The sequence below is a fragment of the Hyperolius riggenbachi genome, chromosome 2 (genome assembly GCF_040937935.1).
Source record: "Hyperolius riggenbachi isolate aHypRig1 chromosome 2, aHypRig1.pri, whole genome shotgun sequence".
NCBI classification, from domain to species: Eukaryota; Metazoa; Chordata; class Amphibia; order Anura; family Hyperoliidae; genus Hyperolius; species Hyperolius riggenbachi.
The window spans coordinates 272,972,105-272,994,496 of NC_090647.1; the positions used below are offsets into that span (position 1 = coordinate 272,972,105).

Consider the following 22,392-nt stretch of genomic DNA (forward strand, 5'->3'; position numbering starts at 1 on the left):
GCGGGCACCCAATCACCTGCCTCTACCCTCAGATAGCCCCCCAGACCCCCTCTGATCAACTCGCCAGTGCATTGCTTGCATATATTCTCCCCTGTAATCACCTACTGATCACCTATCAGTCACCCCCCTGTCACCACCCGTCACTGCTACCCATCAGATCAGACCCTAATCTGCCCCTTGCGGGCACCCAATCACCCACCCAGACCCCCTCAATCAACTCGCCAGTGCATTGCTTGCATCTATTCCCCCCTCTATTCGCACTTTGAGGTACCCATCAATTGCCTCCTGTCACCCCCAAGCGCACCTATCCATCAGATCAGGCCCTAATTTGCCCCGTGTGGGCTCCTGATCGCCTGGCCAAACCCTCAGATCCCCCTCCGGCCCCCTTCCGATCACCTCCACAGTAGCACTCATATCCATCAGATCAGGCCCTAATCTGCCTCCTGCGGGCTTCTGATCACCCGGCCAAACCTTCACCCACCCCACCGCAGTGACAGAATTTTTTATTTTTCTGATCACTGCTGGTACGACTTAATTGTGGCTGAGACCAACCTTTATGCCACACAATACACAACCGCCAATCCAAGAAGCTACCATGCCCAGCCTTTTCAGTGGAAGCCACTCCAAGTTTCCGAACGTAACATTTTTTGGGGCCTTCTCCTTAACATGGGTCTAGTCAAAGAATGTATTGCGGTTTTATTGGTCTACGCACCCAATATGTCACATGCCCATGTTCTCTGCTGCCATGTCCAGGTCACGATTTGAGAACATCCTGCGCTTCCTGCACTTCAGTGCCGATACAACCTGTCATTTAAGAGGCCACCCTGCTTATGACCGGTTCCACAAAATTTGGCCCCTCATAGACCACCTGTCATCAAAATTTGCAGATGCTTATACCCCTTATCAGTCATTTTGAGGCATTTGGTTTCCAGACTACTCCTCCCGGTTTTGGGCCCCTAAAATGCCAGGGCAGTATAGGAACCCCACAAGTAACCCCATTGTAGAAAGTAGACACCCCAAGGTATTCCGCTAGGTGTGTTCATAGAAGATTTTATTTTTTGTCATGAACTCTATGATCTCACCATACACCTAGCGGAATACCTTGGGGTGTCTTCTTTCTAAAATGGGGTCACTTGTGGGGTTCCTATACTGCCCTGGCATTTTAGGGGCCCTAAACCGTGAATGCTTCAAAATGATTGGGAATTGGACGTTGGGCCCCTTAGCGCACCTAGGCTGCAAAAAAGTGTTACACGTGGTGTCGCGTACTCAGGAGAAGTAGTATAATGTGTTTTGGGGTTTATTTTTACACATACCCATGCTGGGTGGGAGAAATATCTCTGTAAATGGACAATTGTGTGTATAAAAAATCAAAAAATTGTCATTTACAGAGATATTTCTCCCACCCAGCATGGGTATGTGTAAAAATACACCACAAAACACATTATACTATTTCTCCTGAGTACGGCAATACCACGTGTGACACTTTTTTGCAGCCTAGGTGCGCTAAAGGGGCCCAAAGTCCTATGAGCACCTTTAGGCTTTACAGGGATGCTTACAATTTAGCACCCCCCAAAATGCCAGGACAGTAAACACCCCACAAATGACCCCATTTTGGAAAGTAGACATCCCAAAGTATTCAGAGAGGGGCATGGTGAGTCGGTGGCAGATTTATTTTTTGTTTGTCACACGTTAGCAGAAATGGAAATTTTTTTTTTTCTTTTTCTTTTTTTTGTCACAAAGTGTCATTTTCCGCTAACTTGTGACAAAAAATAAAATCTTCTATGAACTTAACATGCCTCTTAGTGAATACTTTGGGATGTCTTCTTTCCAAAATGGGGTCATTTGGGGGTATTTATACTATCCTGGAATTTTAGCACCTCATGAAACCTGACAGGTGCTCAGAAAAGTCAGAGATGCTTCAAAATGGGAAAATTTTACTTTTTGCACCATAGTTTGTAAACGCTATAACTTTTACCCAAACTAATAAATATACACTTATTGGATTTTTTTTAATCAAAGACATGTAGCACAATAAATTTGGACAAAAATGTATATAGAAATTTTACTCTATTTGAAAAATGTCAGCACAAAAAGTTAAAAAATCATTTATTTTTTTGACAAAATTCATGTCGTCTTTGATGAATATAATAACTAAAAATCACAGCAGCAATCAAATAGCACCAAAAGAAAGCAGTAAATTGGTGACAAGAAAAGGAGGTAAAATTAATTTAGATAGGTCGTATGACCGAGCAATAAACCGTTAAAGCTGCAGTGGTCTGAATGGAAAAAAAGTGTCTGGTCCTTAAAGAGAAACCTCATAGATAGCAGGGGCATGTGTGCCCCTGCTAAAACGCCGCTTACCCGCGGCTTAACGGGGGTCCCTTCACCCCCAAATCCCCTCGGTGCAGCGGGGGAACGCTTCCTGGTTGGGGCAGGGCTAACCGCCGCAGCCCTGCCCCACACGCGTCTGTCAGCGCGTATCTCCGCCTCTCCCCCGGCGGGGGAGAGGCGGCGATGCGCCGCTGATAGGCGCGACTGGAGGCAGGGCTGCAGCCGTTAGCCCTGCCTCCACGAACGACCAACTATTGCGTTGGGGTGGGTTTGGGGGTGAAGGGACCCCCGTTTAGCGGCGCGATAGCGGCGGTTTAGCAGGGGCACACATGCCCCTGCTAACTATGAGCTCTGAAGCGAGATTTATTCTCGCTTCAGAGTCTCTTTAAGGGGTTTTATGACTGCAGTCCTTAAGTGGTTAAAGAGAGACTGAAGTCTCGCAAAATACATATTTTTCTTTTAAAAACCTCTTTAACATCAATGTCCTAATTGAAATGCCACATCCCAGTGGCTGAACACTCAATAAATCACCCCAAACTCACCGGGGCACATTGCGGGGAGCACTTCTGTGTAGAGGCAGAGCTTTGGGCTTTAGCACTGCCTCTACTCCCGTCCATCTGCACTGATCGCCACCTCTCCCCACCCCTCTGTCTTCTTTCACTGAGAGGGGCGGGGAAGAGGCGACGATCAGCGCAGATTGACACGCATGGAGGCAGAGCTACAGTGCAAAACTCTACCTCCCTGGGCAGCAAAATCCATGACCAGGAAAGTTGTGGATTTTTGCCCCGGGAGCTTGGGGGGATTTATTTAGTGTTCAGCCGCGGCATTCCAGTTAGGGCATTGATGTTAAAGAGGTTTTTAAAAGAAAACCATGTATTTTGCGAGACTTCTGAGTCTCTTTAACAGTTGGTAAATAGTGGGTATTACTAGAGAGTGGTCACAATCACTCTCAGCATGTTTTATTAATTTTATATTGCAGGAAACGTTTGGTGCTAACTCCATAATTGCCCAAGGTTTGAGGTAGCCATACACTGGTCGATTTGCCATCAGATTCGACCAACAGATAGATCCCTCTCTGATCGAATCTGATCAAAGAGGGATCGTATGGCTACCTTTACTGCAAACAGATTGTGAACCGATTTCAGCCTAAAACCGTTCACAATCTGTTGTGGTGGTGCTGCTGCTGCCGCTCCCCCCCGCATACATTACCTGCTCCGCCGGCGCGACTGCCCCTGGTCACCGCTGCTCCGTCTCCGCTCTGGTCTCCAGGTCCGGCATGCTTTACTTCTTCCTGCCCGGCAGAAAGTTTAAACAGTAGAGCGCCCTCTACTGTTTAAGCTTCCTGCCGGGCAGGAGGAAGTGAAGCATGCCGGAGACCAGAGCGGAGACGGAGCAGCAGTGACCGGGGGCAGTCGCGCCGGCGGAGCAGGTAATGTATTGCCACTCTATTGCGTCGGTCGTCGGGCACTCGAACGCCGCTAGCGACGCGCTCCCTACCCGCGGGCGATCGACTGTAATTTTCCGCACGGAGCGATCGATGGGATCGGACGAAATGGATCGAAATTCGGCGTGTAGCGGGAACGATGTGACAGCAGATTCGATCCCAGTGATCGAATCTGCTGTCGATCTGGTGGGAATCGGCCTAGTGTATGGCCAGCTTAAGGGTTTCTTCACCGCTCTAAAGGTTGCCATACACGGGTCAGTATGGCCAGCAGATAGATCCCTCTCCAATCGTTATCTGATCAGAGAAGAGGATGTATCTGCTCGATCGCCTCCACACACTGCACACAAATTTTCAATCAACTTCAGCATGAAATCTTTGAAAATCTGTGTGCCTGCCCATCACTGACCAATGTTCCCACCTTCATGTAGTATGAGAGTCAACAGATATTGAATCCTTTCAGCAGATTGTGTATTTTATTTTTTATTTATTTTTTAGTATTTATATAGCGCCGACATATTACGCAGCGCTGTACAGTGTGTATATATATATATATATATATATATATATATATATATATATATATATATATATATATCGTCACTAACTGTCCCTCAAAGGAGCTCACAATCTAATCCCTACCATTGCCATATGTCTATATTATGTAGTGTAAGTACTATAGTCTAGGGCCAATTTTTAGAGGTAGCCAATTAACTTATCTGTATGTTTTTGGAATGTGGGAGGAAACCGGAGTGCCCGGAGGAAACCCACGCAGACACGGAGAGAACATACAAACTCTTTGCAGATAGTGCCCTGGCTGGGATTCGAACCGGGGACCCAGCGCTGCAAGGCGAGAGAGCTAACCACTACGCCACCGTGCTGTAGATAAACCCATATACTACATGGGGGTGGTAGAATTGGTCAGTGATTGGCTAAGCATAATTGAAGGTGTGTACCAGGTTTTATACTTATAGCCACTGACTCAGAAAAATTTTGCAGGTCAGGTACTCTTGACTACACTAGCCACATGCTTGTTTAAAGGATACCAAAGCTGAATAAAGCTAGAGAAACGAGGGGAAGCAGGCATATACTATCACCTGTACTGATGCCCACTGCTCCCCCCCGTTCTCTCTGCCCCACAGGATCCTCTTCCGGGTCACTGGAGTCGGGCTTTACTGCACAGATGCTGGCCGGGCTGCATGCGTCCTACAGTGTTCGTGGCTGGGAGAACACTGCACATAATGTAATCGTGACGTCATGCGAAGTGCTCGCCTGGCCACAGGCACACGGTGTAGGACGCATGCAGCCTGGCCAGTGCCTGCGCAGTAAAGGAACCAGAGGTTTTTAGGCAAGTTCTGGGGGCGAAGAGGAGAACGGGGGTGAGTGTGTGTGGGGGAGGGTGGGCATCAGGACAGGTGACTGTATATGCCTGCTAACCCCTCTTTCTCTAGCTTTATTTGGCTCTGGTATCCTTTCAGTTGTGTGATTCATAATATGGCAGCTAAATAGTCTTTACACTGCTGGGCTACTGCCATGGCACCAACAATCGTGCAGGCTGGCGATTGCGTTTCAGTGAAAAATGATTTGTACTAATGGTGCTGTTGTGATCGGCAAAAGGGCTCAAGTGGATTGCAGCCTAGTGAAAAATGGCAATTGTATCTGTCTACATTTCCGTGCACACAGAGCATACATGGCTGTTCTATAGTATAACTTCTGATGTGTTGTGCATGTCCTTTACATACTGTAATTCTGTATACCTGAGAATCTGAGAGTCAATAGCATTCTAAACTAAATGGCTTGTAATACTTTCTAGTTATTGAATGAGGCTACGGAAACGAGGCAAAAATTTGAGGAACTAAAATTACAAGAAACACAGCTGAAGCAGCAGGTAAGGTCGAACAATGAATTGTGCTTTCTTACATTCTTGGACAGCATGCTCAATCCAAGCTTAAAGGCTGTCAATCAACATATAGTTAAAACACCTAACTTTTGGGGAAAGTTTATACAAATATCTGACTAATATAATGCAGTTGAAAAATAGTACAGTTTGTAAAGTAAAATTACTTCCGGCTTTTTAGATTCGCATGGGTTATTAAATTTGTTTAATAAAAAAAAAATCTGGAACTGGTATCAATCACTGACAGCCAAGTGGCAGCATGAAAACCAGAAGCAATTTGGTTTAGGTTCCTTTCACACTGTCCATTGTGGTGCAACTGACATTGGCCTCAATCCACTAAGCTTATCTCCTGTCTTTAATAACTCTTCTAGAGTTGTTACCATGGTGATAAGGCATGTAGTATTCAGGAAACATTTTACCTCAGGCAAACCTAAAGTTAACTCTTCTGTCTTTAAGTTAACTCTCCAATCCTTAAAATAACTCCAGAGTTAAAGACAGGCTGTTCATTAACTGCGTGTGAAAATAACTACAGAGGAGGTAAATTAACTACAGAAGAGGTAACGTAAGGAATGAAGAGATGAGATAACTCTCTTACTGTGTGGAGGTAAGTTTTCTCTTGCCTTATTATCTCCAGCATGATCTTAGTGAATTTTGGGCCAATATCTTTGTGTCACAACGCAATGATATTCCTATGGGGCTATCGCATTGATTTTGGTGTGGCACGTACAATTAAGGTAATGCACAGCATGCAGTGTGTCTTCAGGGCAATGTGCTTTTACAGTGTCAGAGGGGCATACTTCCATTGTACTGTTTGCCTGTCTGCATGGTCGCAACGCTAAAGTTGTGATATGACTTTTCAGCTCTGTTGCATTCTCATCACAACACAACATGCACAGTGAAAAGGAACGCAAGGCTAGGTTCACAGTGGGCTATTGTGTTGCAAAAGCAATGTGACAATCGCAGTGTGGCCATTCTGGTGCAGTGTTACTGAATTTCACAATGCTTATTGCATGCAGGAAGTTTACTGCATAATACCAGCATTAACAGTATAGTTGAGCATACTTTTTAATGACTGTATGCAACATGCAGATAATGTGTGGCGCCACTTTCCTGTTCAGTTGCATTGTATTCCTGCTGTTGCAGGGAACGCAACTTTTACTGTGAACCTAGCCTAAAGGTGGGTACACACGTCAGATAAAAGTCTTTGGAAAATGAAAGATCACAGACCAATTTTACCCCCTTCCATGTAGTATGAGAGCCATACCTACACAGTCTATTCTATGGAGCTGAACTCCCCATCAGATAAAAATCTTTGCAAGATGCTGCACACAAAGATGCCTGTACACATGCAACAGATCTGTTCCTCCAAAAGATCTGTTCCTGCAAAAGATCTGTTCCTGCAAAAGATCTGTTCCTGCAAAAGATCTGTTCCTGCAAAAGATCTGTTCCTGCAAAAGATCTGTTCCTGCAAAAGATCTGTTCCTGCAAAACGCATTCATAGTCTATGATATCTGCAGATCCTCATACACACCTTGTTTAACGGACAATTATCTGTAGATCAGATCCACCAGGTTGGATCTTCAGATTGGCAGATGATTGTCTGATCTGCAGATGAATGTCCATTAAACAAGGTGTGTATGAGGATCTGCAGATATCATAGACTATGAATGCATTTTGCAGGAACGGATCTTTTGCAGGAACAGATCTTTTTGCAGATACTGATCTGTTGCATGTGTACAGCGGTCTTTGTGTGCAGCATCTTGCAAAGATTTTTATCTGATGGGGAGTTCAGCTCCATAGAATAGACTGTGTAGGTATGGCCCTCATACTACATGGAAGGGGGTAAAATTGGTCTGTGATCTTTAATTTTTCAAAGACTTTTATCTGACGTGTGTACCCACCTTTAGGCCCTGTTCACAGTGGTCATTTGCATTGCAGAATAATTTTGCATGGAAACTCACTGCCCATACAATTCTATGGTGCTGTTCACAGTAATGGACTCGCTGCATGCAGGCTTTGCCTTTATGTCCAGTCACCCACATTTTAACATGTGTGCTTTGCAACTGACCATTATGAACCTAGCCTAAAGCTGGGTACACACGTAAGATAAAAGTCTTTGGAAAATGAAAGATCGCAGACCAATTTTACCCCCTTCCATGTAGTAAGAGAGCCATACCTTCACAGTCTATTCTGTTGAGCTGAACTCCCCATCAGAGAAAAATCTTTGCAAGATGTTGTACACAAAGAGGCTGTACACATGCAACAGATCAGTTTCTGCAAAAGATCAGTTTCTGCAAATTGCATTCATAGTCTATATCTGCAGATCTCATACACATCTTGTTTAACGGACCGTCATCTGCAGATCAGACTATCATCTGCAGATCTGAAGATCCAACCTCGTGGATCTGATCTGCAGATGAATGTCTGTTAAACAAGGTGTGTATGATGATCTGCAGATATCATAGACTATGAATGCATTTTACAGGAACTAATCTTTTGCAGGTACTGATTAGATTTTTATCTGATGGGGAGTTCAGCTCAATATAATACTGTGCAGATATGCTCTCATACTACCTGGAATGGGGTAAAATTGGTCTGTGGTCTTTCATTTTCCAAAGACTTTTATCTGACACGTGTACCCACCTTTAGGCTTCGATACATGAATGAATTTCAGGATTGTATTATAACTACAAATGCAAAAATAACAGTTTCTTACATTTGTGTTAATAGATGTAACTAAAGGGTTCTGTATTCTAGGTTTTCTTACCCCAGACAGCACATATATTGTTGTAATGTTGAGAAACCATGTTATGGTGTATACAGCGCATAGACGTGCTGTCATAAGAAGCACAATATATATGAAGTTAAGACTTTTCTCTCCATAGTTTACTGTCAGAAATGTGTGCTATGTGTACTAATAGTAAGTTTTTGCTCTTTTAGCTTTCTCTTTATATGGATAAGTTTGAAGAATTTCAGACAACGATGGCAAAAAGCAATGAGCTTTTCACAACTTTCCGTCAAGAAATGGAGAAGGTTGGTAATTTTGTAAAATAACTGTTTTTGCTGTGTTTTTGTGCTGCACAGGGGCTCCTTTGGGTGAAACCTGGAGAGATCACTCTATATCCAGTCTACACCTGTTTTTCTGTTCCCACAGCTTGGCCTGGTTTTGATGATTAAGGCCTCCTATCCACGGACTGTTGAGCTGTGTGCTGAGCAAGCAGTTGCCAGGCTGCAGTGAGCAGTTACCAGGCAGCAATAAGCAGTTTCCAGGCAGCAGCAAGCAGTTGTAAGAGTTTGAGAGGCATTTCAATGCCTGTCAACAGTTTGTAGAAAAGAGGCCTCAGGCCCCATTCACACTAAAGCGTTTTGCCGCGATTTTGGCAAAACGCTCAAACGCTAGCGCTTTTTAAAAGTGCTAGCGTAATGAAACCCTATGGGGCCATTCTTACTTGGGCGATTTGCGCGAAACGCAAACGTGTCGCCTGCACCATTTTCAGGCGATTTCCAGGCGATCGCGTTTCAGTGCTATACAAGAGCTAAACGCGATTGTTGCAGTGTTCAGTGATTTTTTTTTCTGCGTGATATCGTGGAAAAATCACTCCTGCAAAACACTGGCAAAAATTGCCGGCGTTTCGCATTTTGTAAGTGTGAATGGGGCCTTAATGTTGACTCATGACACGATGAATCAATTAGATGAAAATAATTGTGTTAATGCAGAATTATGCAAATATTTAAATGCAGCTTGAGAATGGATTGGTCAACTTCAGACAACATGGCATACATTTCCATTTAACCACTTGATGACCCACCCTTTACCCCCCTTAAGGACCAGCGCTGTTTTTACTGATCTGTGCTGGGTGGGCTCTGCAGCCCCCAGCACAGATCAGGTAGCAGGCAGAGAGATCAGATTGCCCCCCTTTTTTCCCCCCTAGGGGGATGATGTGCTGGGGGGGGTCTGATCTCTTCTGCCTGCTGGGTGATGCGGGGGGGGGGGGGGGGGCACCTCAAAGCCCCCCTCCGCGGCGAAATTCCCCCCTCCCTCTCCTACCTGCTGCCCCCCCCCCGGCGATCGAGGCTGCACAGGACGCTATCCGTCCTGTGCAGCCAGTGACAGGACGTCCCCTGTCACATGGAGGAGATCCTCGGCCGCTGATTGGCCGGGGATCGCCGATCTGCCTTACGGCGCTGCTGCGCAGCAGCATCGTACAAATGTAAACAAAGCGGATTATTTCCGCTTGTGTTTACATTTAGCCTGCGAGCCGCCATCGGCGGCCCGCAGGCTATTCACGGAGCCCCCCGCCGTGAATTGACAGGAAGCAGCCGCTCACGCGAGCGGCTGCTTCCTGATTAATTAGCCTGCAGCTGGCGACGCAGTACTGCGTCGCTGGTCCTGCAGCTGCCACTTTGCCGACGCACGGTATAAGCGTGCGGTCGGCAAGTGGTTAAAATGTGCATAATTGTGCATCAATGATGTAGGATGCATGAATTTTTTTGCATCTCGTTGACCATTGCCATTGATTGTTGGAAGCAAATGCATTTTGGTTCAATTTTTGTGCACAGCTCTGCTCTAAAATCGCAGTCAGCTGAATGAACTTGCTTGTGCATATTTTAAAAGCCGTGGTTGTCTGGGTACAGGCTGTAGCCAGCGCAGCACATTTATTTAATGGTGTGAGTAGTGTGGTTTGTCACTCCCAGCAGAAATTGCACATGATATTACAAATCGTGTCATGCCAGATCACATAAAGGCTTATATGCAATTTACTTTTTCACCTGAGTTATCTCCTAGGAGATTATTTATCTTCTCTTTAAACTACATTTTCTGCATTTTACAATTGATCAAGTACCCAAAAGTTGTTGAAAAACTGCTCTCAAATTTATTTTGTGTATTTTATCACTTGCTGGTGGCTTAAAATGCATTTTATGACAAGTTGTGAAAATATCACCTAGGAGAAAACTCAGAAGAAAAAGTGAATTGCATATGGGCCAAAGTGTCCAGTAATATGTGAATGTGCATTGCTTGAACTATAGATTTATTTTTATTTTGTCACTAGATGACCAAGAAAATCAAGAAACTTGAAAAAGAAACCATTGTCTGGCGTACCAAATGGGAAAACAATAACAAAGCTCTTTTGCAGATGGCTGAAGAGGTGAGTTTATATATGTGTGGGGAAGGAAGTTCAGGAAATTGTCATTATTTTTGGAAAGACCTGGGAGGGAGTAGAGTTGTTTCCCAAGTTTGGTGCAAATTATATGTAGCTAGGAAAGAAGCTAAATCCTATATAATAATGTGCCTGTGTCTCTGCATCCCATGTCCGTGTCAGTGCTTTTGCGCTACGGCGCATGTGCCGCACTGACAGCCGTTGGGACAGGATGAGGAGAGCCAGGTGGGAGCGCATGTGCGCTGACATGCGGCGGTGACGGACCTAGAGCCTGTTTTTTAAGCAGGCTTAGGTCAACTAGTGTAGTAATAATTTCCAACAATGCTGAACATTGACATCTCATTGATCATCTCTAGATGGGAGATTGCGATGCTCTTATTCACCTTTCCCTTTGTAATTATAGTGAATTGTCATTATGCAGGGCTCATTGAACTATGCACTTATTATTATTAATGAGAAAGTACACCCTGCTCCGTCAGGTTAAGGATACTCCTCGATCATGCATCTCTGTTGCCAAGGGATCAGGTACCAATCCCTGCAGGGCCTTCTGGGGGGCGTCAGAACCATTGGTGATTTGCAGTGCTCAGGTATCGCTAATGATCCAACATGCCGGGTCTTAAGCAATTGTTGTGCGGCCACTGTACCCACGCAACTCTGACCACCGATTCTAGGTCATGGCGGTCATAATCATGGCTTCCCATGCTGTGTTCTGCTTGTGCACGCATGCCTCTAGCTTACTGCGAGTACGGCTGCGCTAGTGCTTGAAGCAGAGCCCAGTCACGAGCATGAAATCGAGCAGAGCATTGCTTGGGGGGGGGGGGGGAGAGAGAGAGAGAGAGTCTGCGCTTGGCAACAGAGGACAGCAGGGGATGCCCGACTTATGAGCGACCCGCCAATACGAATGGCTCGATCCCGTCGCGATGTCATTTCCATGGGGGAGGTTTGAAGAAGCGGTTTAAAACATCCCGACTTAAGAACGGATTCAAGTTAGGAACAACTCTACAGTCCCTATCTTGTTCTTTAACCGGGGACAAACACAATTGCTAACTTCCAGCTAGAGCAATGTCCTGCCTCTATCTGGCCAGCAGACACCAGTCAGCCAATCAGGTGTACTGTCATACACCCTTTGCCTGCTGTACCAAATCTAGCAGGAATTACATAAATTAGCATTCAGGTGGGAGGCTTCGGTTGGACGCAATCGTGGATTGCATTGTTTACAGGGACGCCCCGTGTAGGCACATCTCCCACACTGCCCCCTCCCTAACCACTCACCTGTCAACCGCATCCTGGAAGCTGCAAAAAAAAAATTAAAATCACAAACACTGGTCTGCACGAAGCCTCCCACCTGAATGCTAATTTATGTAATTCCTGCTAGATTTGGTACAGCAGGCAAAGGGTGTATGACAGTACACCTGATTGGCTGACTGGCGTCTGCTGGCCAGATAGAGGCAGGACATTGCTCTAGCTGGAAGTTGGCAATTGTGTTTGTTACTTTAACCGGGGATAACCTGTATTTACATTTTGACCCATGGTTCACCTCAGGTACTCTTAAATTTGGAAGACCTACGTATTGGTGCATTGCGCCCATCCAGCTGTATCTAGTTTGTTATTGCTGTCTAATCCAGTGGTATCCAACTTTAATTGTATTACAACCAAAATGAAGTTTATATTACAGTATAATCTCGTTATAATAAACTCTGATATAGTAAACAGTCTGGTATAGTAAACTACCTATCCAGGTCCCGGCCAATCTCCGTTATAAGTCTATGGGAGCAACTCCTGCTATTCTAAACACTACTATACTAGTTTTATTATATCAAGCATGTTTTTTTGGCTCCTATGTGACGCTGACTCTGGATATAGTAAATGGTGGGCGGCGCATGCGCTACATGTAAGTGTGAAACACAAGGTCTGCTGCTCTCTTCAGGCTGGTTGCAAGTTAGTTGATGCCTGATAACATCTGTAAGACAAGAAGAATGGCACCGGCGCTGGATCTACAGTACTGTACAAATAAGCAGCCTGGGGAAAATGAAGATTAATGTGAACGTAAACAAGAGTATGCTGCGTTAACACTTCCACTTTTTAATCACTGTTAAAAGTATTGTCACAGTACTCCCATGGGATTGTATGCACTTCCGGGTGTCTCTTCCCTTGTTAGTGCTGGCACTCCTATTAGCGTGTGGAGCGCAGTACAGGCTGCTTTCACTTGTAGTGCAGATCAGAGCAGGCCTACTTGCTGCAAAACTAAAAGTGGAGAGGAGAGGGCCGCACACTGAGGTAGCGGAGCCACTCGCATTAAAGATGCGAGTGACTTATGATTGGCTGCATTTTGAAGAGAGTCTTCATGATTGGCTCAAGTGTCAGCAGAAAGTTTTTCAGCACACGTGCTGCAAGTCCCGCCCTTGGAGGTATCGAAGCCACTCACAGGAAGTGAGTGGTTGCCTCTATTCAGTGATGGCTGTATTTTTTAAGGAGCTCTGGATACTGTACTAGCAATTAGTCCAGCCTGGCTATGCAGTACAAAGGTATACTTGAAGAACTCCAGCCTAAACAAACATACTGTCATTAAGTTACACATTAGTTATGTTAATTAAAATAGATAACTAATGTAATCTCCTACCCACCCTGTTTTAAAAGATGTAATGTTTACATTACTAACTTTTCCAGGGTACATTAGAGAGGTTGGCAGTTAAACTAGAGATTTGCAGCATAGAGAGTGATAGCAGCGGCTGGGAACTCGGAAAATCAGCTGCGTTCCCAGCCTGTCGGCGGCTGTCGCCGAACCGGAAGTAGCCGCCGGCGGGGACAGGACGATCGGAGCGGGGCTGCGAGGGCACCATCCAGCTTCGGGGGGCTGAGGGATGCCCCAGGTGAGTAAATGTCTTTTTTTTCTAGACATAAGTATTCCTTTAAGTCAAAAAAAATAAGAGTTTTACTCACCTGGTAGGTGAACAGAGGCGCCAGAAGGATAAAAGTACATAAAAATTTTAAAAAATTGCTGGGAGGAAGTGGTGGACTTGCCTCCGTTAAAGCAGACACCAAGGACTGTAAATATATAGATATACACATTTATTGAAAATACCCCAAAGATGCAACGCGTTTCGCGGGCACAGCCCACTTCTTCAGGCAATAAGCAGGGGATAAACAGCAATTCAGTTATAGCAAGCAGAGCACCTCCCAGAACGCGTTGCATCTTTGGGGTATTTTCAATAAATGTGTATATCTATATATTTACAGTCCTTGGTGTCTGCTTTAACGGAGGCGAGTCCACCACTTCCTCCCAGCAATTTTTTAAAAATTTTATGTACTTTTATCCTTCTGGCGCCTCTGTTCACCTACCAATATATTTGAGTCCACCCCAGGTGGAGGGGTGATCTACCCCCTTTCTTCCTATCTACAGAGATCGACTTCTTAATCCTGAGTGAGGACAGGTCTAATCTCCTCACCTGCCTAATGAGTGGTTACCTAGGTGGTAACCCGTGTTTGTGAGTATTACCATCTCACTGTTTCATTTATCCAATCAATTTTGACATACTACACCATATTGGGCTCTCGATTTCTCTTCAACTTACTCACCTGGGGCTTCCAATAGCCCCCTGCAGCTGTCCGGTGCCCTCGCCGTCTCCCTCCGATCCTTCTGGCCCCGCCGGCAGCCACTTCCTGTTTTGATGACAGGAGCTGACAGACTGGGGACGCAAGTGATTCTTTGCGTTCCTGGCCACAATAGCGCCATCTATGCTGCTATAGCATATATCATATACCATATAGCAGCATAGAGGGTGTTAATGTGTCTGGGAACGCGAAGAATCACTCACGTCCCCAGCCTGTCAGCTCCTGTCACCGAAACAGGAAGTGGCTGCCGGCGGGGCCAGGAGGATCGGAGACGGCGAGGGCACCGGAGAGCTGCAGGGGGGCTATTGGAAGCCCTAGGTGAGTAAAACTCATTTTTTTTGTTTGACTTAAGTGTCCCTTTAACAGTTTCACAGAATCAGAACTTTGTTTTTCTTACCAAAGCATCATTTTTAACTGCATTTTTACCTAAGCTCCACTCATCAAAGAAAAAAGCCTGGGCTTTTTTTCCCTGATGCTGTGCAGAGCATGATGGGATTTCCTATGTTGTTATTCACATTGCCTAGCAACTGGGAGAGGTGCTCAGGACACAGGACAGTTGGAACGGTGTCTCATGCTCCCTGTCGCCTCCTTTCAACCAAAAAGATGGCTGCCATCATGAAATCAAACATTTGCCTGTACCTCTCTAATGTACCCTGGAAAAGTTAGTAATGTATACATCTGTAAAAATGTTAACCACTTGCATACCAGCAGCCTTTGGCCCCTTAAGGGCAAGAGACTGTTAGTACCAAAAAAAAGGGGGCTTACTGACTAATTGCCGCACGGACCTACTGCTCTCGCTAGTCACTCCACTCGCCCATCGCCGCATGCCCCTTGCTCTGCCGTCGCTATGACTGTAGAGCTCTGTGAGCTGGATAGGAGACTATTTCATTGGCTCCTCACCCTGTCATGATTGGCTCACAGTGATCACGAGGTCAGGAGACAATGAAATTGGCTTCTGACTGGCTCACAGAGCTCTGCTGTCATAGTGAAGGCAGAGTGAGGTGCCTGCGGCGGGTCCGTGCGATGTGGGAATTGAAATCTACACCCCGGCAACAAACTGGGCATGGATTTCAATTACTGGGGTCCGGAAGCAGGTATGGATGTTTTATTTTTTGGTCAGCCTCACTAGAACAAATCTCAGCATACCAATACTTGACAGGAAGTTATTGCATTAAATTATATGTTAACCACTTTACCCCTCGCGGTACGAATTTCTCTGTCCCTTTCCCCCCCCCCCCCCCCCCCCCCCCCTAAAAAACCAGGGACTGAGAAATCCATACCTTCCGTGCTACCGCCGCTGTGCACGCCACCGCCCGCTCGCCTGGAGATCAATGAACGGGAAAATCCATTCCCGTTCGTTGATCTAAGCCCCGCAATGATCTGCTGCTTCTTTGAGAAACAGCGTGATCATTGTGGTTTACCCAGCCTCTTACTGCTTCCTGTAAGCGTCCTTCCGGATGCTTACAGGTCGCATGTAAACACACTGTGGCCATCTTGTAGCCAAATAGTAAAACTACACCCTAAAGAATATTACATATACAAACACATTAGTTTTACACAATAAATTAACTCATTACCTGCCACACTCCCCAAATATTTTTTTTTTTTTTGTAATAAAAAAAAAAAATACAATTAAAAAAAAACACAAATAGTTTCCTTAGGGACTGAACTTTTTAAATATTTATGTTAAGAGAGTATAACACTGTTACTTTATAAACTAAGGGCTTGTAATTAGGGATGGATGCAAAACTGAAAAAAATGCACCTTTTATTTCCAAATAAAATATTGGCGCCAAGCGTGATAGGGACATAATTTAAACGGTTTTATAACCGGGACAAATGGGCAAATACATTTCATGGGTTTTAATTACAGTAGCATGCATTATTTAAAAACTATAATGGCCGAAAACTGAAAAATATTTTTTCCTATTTTCCCATTAAAACACATTTAGAATAAAATAATTCTTGGCATAATGTCCCACCTAAAGAAAGCCTAATTGGTGGCGGAAAAAACAAGATATAGTTCATTTCATTGCGATAAGTAATAATAAAGTTATAGACGAATTAATGAAAGGAGCGCTGAAAGGTGAAAATTGCTCTGCTATTCAAGGGGTAAAACCCCTCAGTGGTGAAGTGGTTAAAGAGGTTCTGGGGGTGGGGGGTTTGAAAATAAAAACGGACACTTACCTGGGGCTTCTATCGGCCCCCTGCAGCTGTAATGTCCCACGCCGTCCTCCAACGATGCTCCGTTTCCTGCTGTCGGCCCTGGTCTGGTATCCGTCTAAGACGGATAGTGCTCGCTCCCGCACGCGTCATCGGGAGCTTATTGAGTGCTCAGTTTTCTTGTACTGCGCAGTAAGCTCCCAATGACGCGCGTGGGAGCAAGTACGTGCAGTCTTACTAGATGGCGGATGGGACCGGCGACGAAGAATGGAGCCTCGTTGGAGAACAGCGTGGGACATTACAGCTGCAGGGGGCCGATAAAAGCCCCAGGTAAGTGTCCATTTTTATTTTCAAACCCCCCACCCCCCAGAACCTCTTTAACAACAACCCCCCCCCCCCCCAGAACTCCTTTAATCTCCAGGGCACCGACGTGTTTATGTAATACAGGTTGCAAAAAATGCTTCTGTGGGAGAATTTTTTTCCTTTTCTATCCTATGAAAAATAGAGCTATGGCTGTAGGAAGGATGGATGGAGATGAGCTTATAAGACTCTGTATACTTTGATATACTAACAATGCCTACTTTTTTTTTCTTTAGAAAACAGTGAGGGATAAGGAGCACAAAGCACTGCATGTTAAACTGGAGCGTCTGGAGAAACTGTGCAGGGCCCTCCAAACAGAGCGGAATGAGCTCAATAAGAAGATTGAGGTTCTCCAGGTTAAATTTTCTGTATTAGATGGTGACAGCGGTGGCACAGCGGATGATGAGCCAATAGAGACTCATTCAGTTGAATGTTCAGAAGACCAGAAGGTGATCACACGTAAAGAAGAATATGGGATTCAGCCCATCACTGAAATGCCATTATCAGATGGACAGATTATATTGCAAAAGACTGTAACAGAGCCACTGTCCGGCATTGATTCTGCTGATTAAAACGGGCATTAACAGTTAGAAACAAATACACAAGCATATGTATATACATATACAAATATACATATATATTTTGTGTATATCTTTGTTGGTGGTAATTTGTTTTGTGGTGACAGATTTCTTAATTTTTCTACCATATCTGTATTTTCTTAGGACTACTGGAGTACATGTGGTACATAAAGCTTCCTAGCAACTTTGCAGTCTAATAGATTTTGTCACACTCCACTTCTGACAGCTGTCTTCATTTTCTTTTTCTTTCTAATTCCAGGCCCTAGGCCTGTTGAAGCCACCAATTTTAATATTTTCTGGTTCAGTCTATGACTTCACTACAGTACTTGGTAAGACTTTGGCACAAGTTGGGATAAATTTCACTAGCTGCACTCTTGCTACAAGGCTAGGTAGATTTATTAAGGCCGGAGGTAATGCATAACCCAGTTAACTTGGGCTGGGCTTTTATAATCTATTACATAGTATAAATTTATATATGTTAACTGTGTAATATTTTATTTATTTATTGTATTTATAAAGCGCCAACATATTACGCAGCGCTGGACAATAAATAGGGATACATACAATATTTAGGGGTGACATACAGCAAAATGACAATACATGAATACAAGAAAGGTCAGATCATGCAGCACAGTACGAGTACAAGGTAATGCTTAGTCAGTCACTGGATGGCGCATGGAGATTAGGCAAGTTAGGTTCACTCAGATGCCTAGCATGGGTTCATAGTAATGGAGGTGCATGATCAGGTTGGACACAAAAGGAGGACCCTGCCCAAAGGCTTACAATCTAAAGGGAGAGATAGGGACACGAGAGGTAGGAGACCAAGAGTTCAGCTGTGGGTTTAGAGCACTTGTGAGTGGTAGTAGGCTAGAGTGAAAAGGTGAGTTTTGAGGGCTTTCTTGAAGATGTTGAAGGAGGGGGCTGCCCTAATGGGTGGAGGTAGGGAATTCCATAGCGTTGGAGCAGCTCTTGAGAAGTCCTGGAGGCGTGCATGGGACTGGGTGATGCGGGGGGCGGTTAGGCGAAGTTAATTGGAAGAGCGGAGTGAGCGGCTAGGTGTGTACCTCTGAGTCAGATCGGAAATGTAGGTTGGACAGGTTTTGTGGACAGATTTGTAGGTCTGACACAGTATCTTGAATCTGATTCTGGACTGGATAGGAAGCCAGTGGAGGGATTCAAGGAGGGGATCTGCCATGGTGGAGCGATGGTAGCAGTGGATAATTCTGGCTGCTGCATTCATGATGGACTGCAGTGAGGCTGTTCGGGTCATAGGGAGACCAGACAGCAGGGCATTGCAGTAGTCAAGGCGGGAAATTATGAGGGCATGGATGAGGAGTTTGGTGGTGGCAGAGGTCAGGAAAGGGCGAATCTTACAGATGTTACGAAGGTGGAAGTTGCAGGACTTTGTGAGGTTTTGGATGTGGTGAGTGAAGGAGAGTGCGGAGTCCAGGGTGACACCCAGACAGCGGGCTTGAGAGGTAGGGTGAATGGTAGTGTGGTTAACAGTGATATGCACATCTGGGAGGTTTATAGGTTTAATATCAGAACGAAGGGAAGATTGCTAAAGGGTCTGTGAATTAGTTAGCTTCTGCACTCTCATGTAGTGCCTACAGCAGGTTTTCATCTTTAAAGGGAACCCGAGGTGGGAACAAATTTTATATAAAAATAGAGAAAAAAAAAAAAAAAGCTACCTGATTGGGGCTGGGCGGATCAGGTAGCCCCAATCCCCGCCGCTCTGTTGGCGTGCATTCCCTCGCTTTCGGTGCAGGGGGTGCAGCCAGGGAGAGACAGCTGCCCAATGGTGGCTGGGAAAGCCTGCAGGAACATCGCTATTCCAGCACTGCATAATATGTTGGCACTTTATAAATAAAATATATAATGGGCGTTTAACCTCCTGAGCGGTATGTCCGACACGGGCAAGCCACTCAAGGTTTTGCTGGCCTCAGGAGTTTCGCAGTATAGACCTATTAGGTTATGTGGCTGCACAAGATGTTAGCTAGCTAGTATAGCTGCCCACCACCCCGATCCAGCTGCTATACATACCAAGCCTCTATCCAGCGATCGCCGCAGCCACCCCGCACAGCTCTGGTCTTCTCTGTGGGAAGGACTGGGACTGTGCATGGCATCTGTGATGTCATGTAAACAATTACAGCAACGTTCCAGAGTGTGGCCTCCTTTGTCAAGCTGTGTTACCTGTCTGATTCACACAAACATTTCCCCTTTGATAGCACTGGCCATGAACAATTAACCAATCATTGCATACTTCCAACATAAAACAACCAATCGCTTAGCAACACACCTCTAGTGGACCTGATGGGGAACTTCATGTGTAATATGCAAATGAGAAATGGGAGGAGAGTCATCCCAGATCCTTCTATGTTGTGCTATGAGAGCAATGGGAGGAGTCTGCATGCAGGGGCAAAACCTAAAAGACAATTGGCATAAAACATTCTAATCCAGGTATTCTAGATCACTTTTGAGGTCCAGTATTCTTCGAGCTTTAGTAAATTGGCCACTCTAAATGGATATGTAGGGAAGCCATACTCTGAACATGCTTGGATCAATAAAAATCAGCAGTTGCACTCATATTTTTTATCTTGATTACCTCACCTTAACTGAGTTTTATTTTTTTATTCTATTTTTTTAACTAATTTTCTAACATCCCTGCGCACCCCCCTAGCCAATGACCGTCACATCAGCTGTCATAGGCATTAGCCTATGACAGCGGATCGCCTCTGGAGGGGACAGCAGAGCGACAAAGCTGTCTCCTGTACAGCGCTGCCCTAGATCGTAGTGCTGTACACAGTAAATAGACAGCAGTTTCGCTGTATAACAGTCTCCTAGCAGCAATCACCACTGGGAGCCATCCACTGGGAGACTGATGGCGGAGCTCTGTCATTCATGCAAAGATGCAAAATGTGGTCCTCTGCAGTCCCTGCCCCTAGCACTTCACACTGATCGGCGTGGAGTGGTTCTGGGGCTGCCGCTACGTTCGCGCCAATTGGCGGGGAGCAGTCTGCAAGAAGTTACACAAGGCACGTCTTTACAATTGAGGCTTCTGGTTAAACAATTATACAGGTTTTTTTTTTTTTGGAGGGGGGGGGTTGCACTCTTATGTCTTAGTGAGGGAGTGCAAGAGTCAGCCCCACGTAATATAACAAATTCCTTTTATTGCATCATGAGATGCTGGACTGTGACATCAGCCCGCTGTTTCAGATTATACACATTTCTTTGGGTAAATCAGCCAGTACCTTGATAAGAAACGTGTAAAACCTGAAACAGCAGGCAGGTGCAACAGTCTAGCATTTCATGATGCAATATAAGAGCCTTATATTACGTAGTGCCGACGCCTTTTTGGGCTTGTTCTACTTCACAGCCAAAGTGAGGTTGCTCCACCATGCATTGTCTGACACTTATCTGCAAATTGAAGTGATGGCAGACAAGAGATGGTGCTGTGCTGTGTAGTAACCTGTCACCATGTTCTATTTTCTGGCATTTAAATGTTTCTTAGGGCCTGTTTCCACTAAATGCAGATTGGATGCAGAAAGACTGACTCCAATGAATGCCTATGGGAAAATCACGTTTAGTGGAAGCCGGCCCATAGATATTAATTGGTCAGTTTTTCTGCATGTAGTGGAAACAGGCCCTTAAACGAGGGCTGTTGGAAAAGTGCAATAACATAGCTGGAGGCACAAAGGATTAGTAGACACAAGTCAGGGAAATTAGGTGGATACCAAATATCACAGCTTAATTTTATGAAGAAAAACAAATTTGCCTGAGCATTTCATGCTGAGCCTAGTCATGCTGGGAATAAAACCTCAGAACTCTGCTCTTTTGCTGTGACAGGATAGGATCACTGTTACTTCTCCTGCACATGAAACTTCATGTCTGATAATGCAGATAGAGGTGAACATGTGGATGCTGTTGGCCTGCTCCAGAACAGGTCTATACCTCTCATGTCTGTCACAGAGAAAATGTGATATATATACAGTGTTAAATACTAATTTACATACAGGACAATCCACTCTTGGTTGGAGGTGCCCATATTTTTATTAAGACCTAGTTTCTTATTAGGAGTTTAATAAGGGGTATATGCCATTACTACATTTTTATATTTGATGCAGCTGCTTTAGAGAATTTACCTTTAGAAAAGTCCATCGCATGATGACAAATCCAGAGCAGCAAGCAGTTTCCTATGCACAGTACAATCACCTGACTTTTCCCACCTGCTCCATCCTGTAGAGCAGGGTGGAGCATGTTTTTGTAAAAATCCACAGAGGTAGTTAATGAGCTCTACAGACACCAATTACCTCACCTGTGAATGTTTGGTTTTCTGCAAAACATGCATTGCTTGAGGAATGAGTTGAGAAATCATGCTGTAAAATGCAGGGAAGAAGTGATAAGACAGCTCTTTGGTCACAGTCTTTTCCCTCTGCTCTTTCTCCTCAGTAGGAAAAAATGCAGCCATATTCCAAAGTCCCATAGAAATTGCTATAGGGCTACAAAATCAGAATCAATTTATTTTCACCAAGTAAGTTTGCAACTACAAGGAATTTGTCTTGGAAGTTGCTTAACAAACAAAAACAATACAAGGACAGACAGTGTGTATATTACAAGTCAATGACATTATGCAAGTATAGTGGCTGTAAGCAATGTGAATTTTTCAGTTCTGTGCTGATTATTTTCAAGTCCTAGCAGCTCTAGCATGGTTCAGCGTAAACTATGGCTACCGCTTGAGGAAAAAAAGCTGTTCCTGTGGCTGGAGGTTTTGGTAGTGATTGACTGGAATCTTACTCCTGAAGGCAAGAGCTGGAAGATGGAGTGAGCTGGGTGAGAGGGGTCAGAGGCAATT

General features: G+C 44.9%; 1 protein-coding gene across 1 annotated transcript in view; it reads left to right on the top strand.

The window, feature by feature from the left end:
• Positions 1 to 17,756, top strand: part of TXLNG (taxilin gamma) — a 67,217-nt gene extending 49,461 nt beyond the window's left edge. The window contains exons 7-10 of the mRNA XM_068268689.1: positions 5,586 to 5,660; positions 8,610 to 8,702; positions 10,721 to 10,816; positions 17,199 to 17,756. Of these exons, the coding sequence (XP_068124790.1) occupies positions 5,586 to 5,660; positions 8,610 to 8,702; positions 10,721 to 10,816; positions 17,199 to 17,534 (600 nt within the window). The 3' untranslated portion in view covers positions 17,535 to 17,756. The remainder of the gene's footprint in view (positions 1 to 5,585; positions 5,661 to 8,609; positions 8,703 to 10,720; positions 10,817 to 17,198) is intronic.
• Positions 17,757 to 22,392: the final 4,636 nt, after the last annotated feature.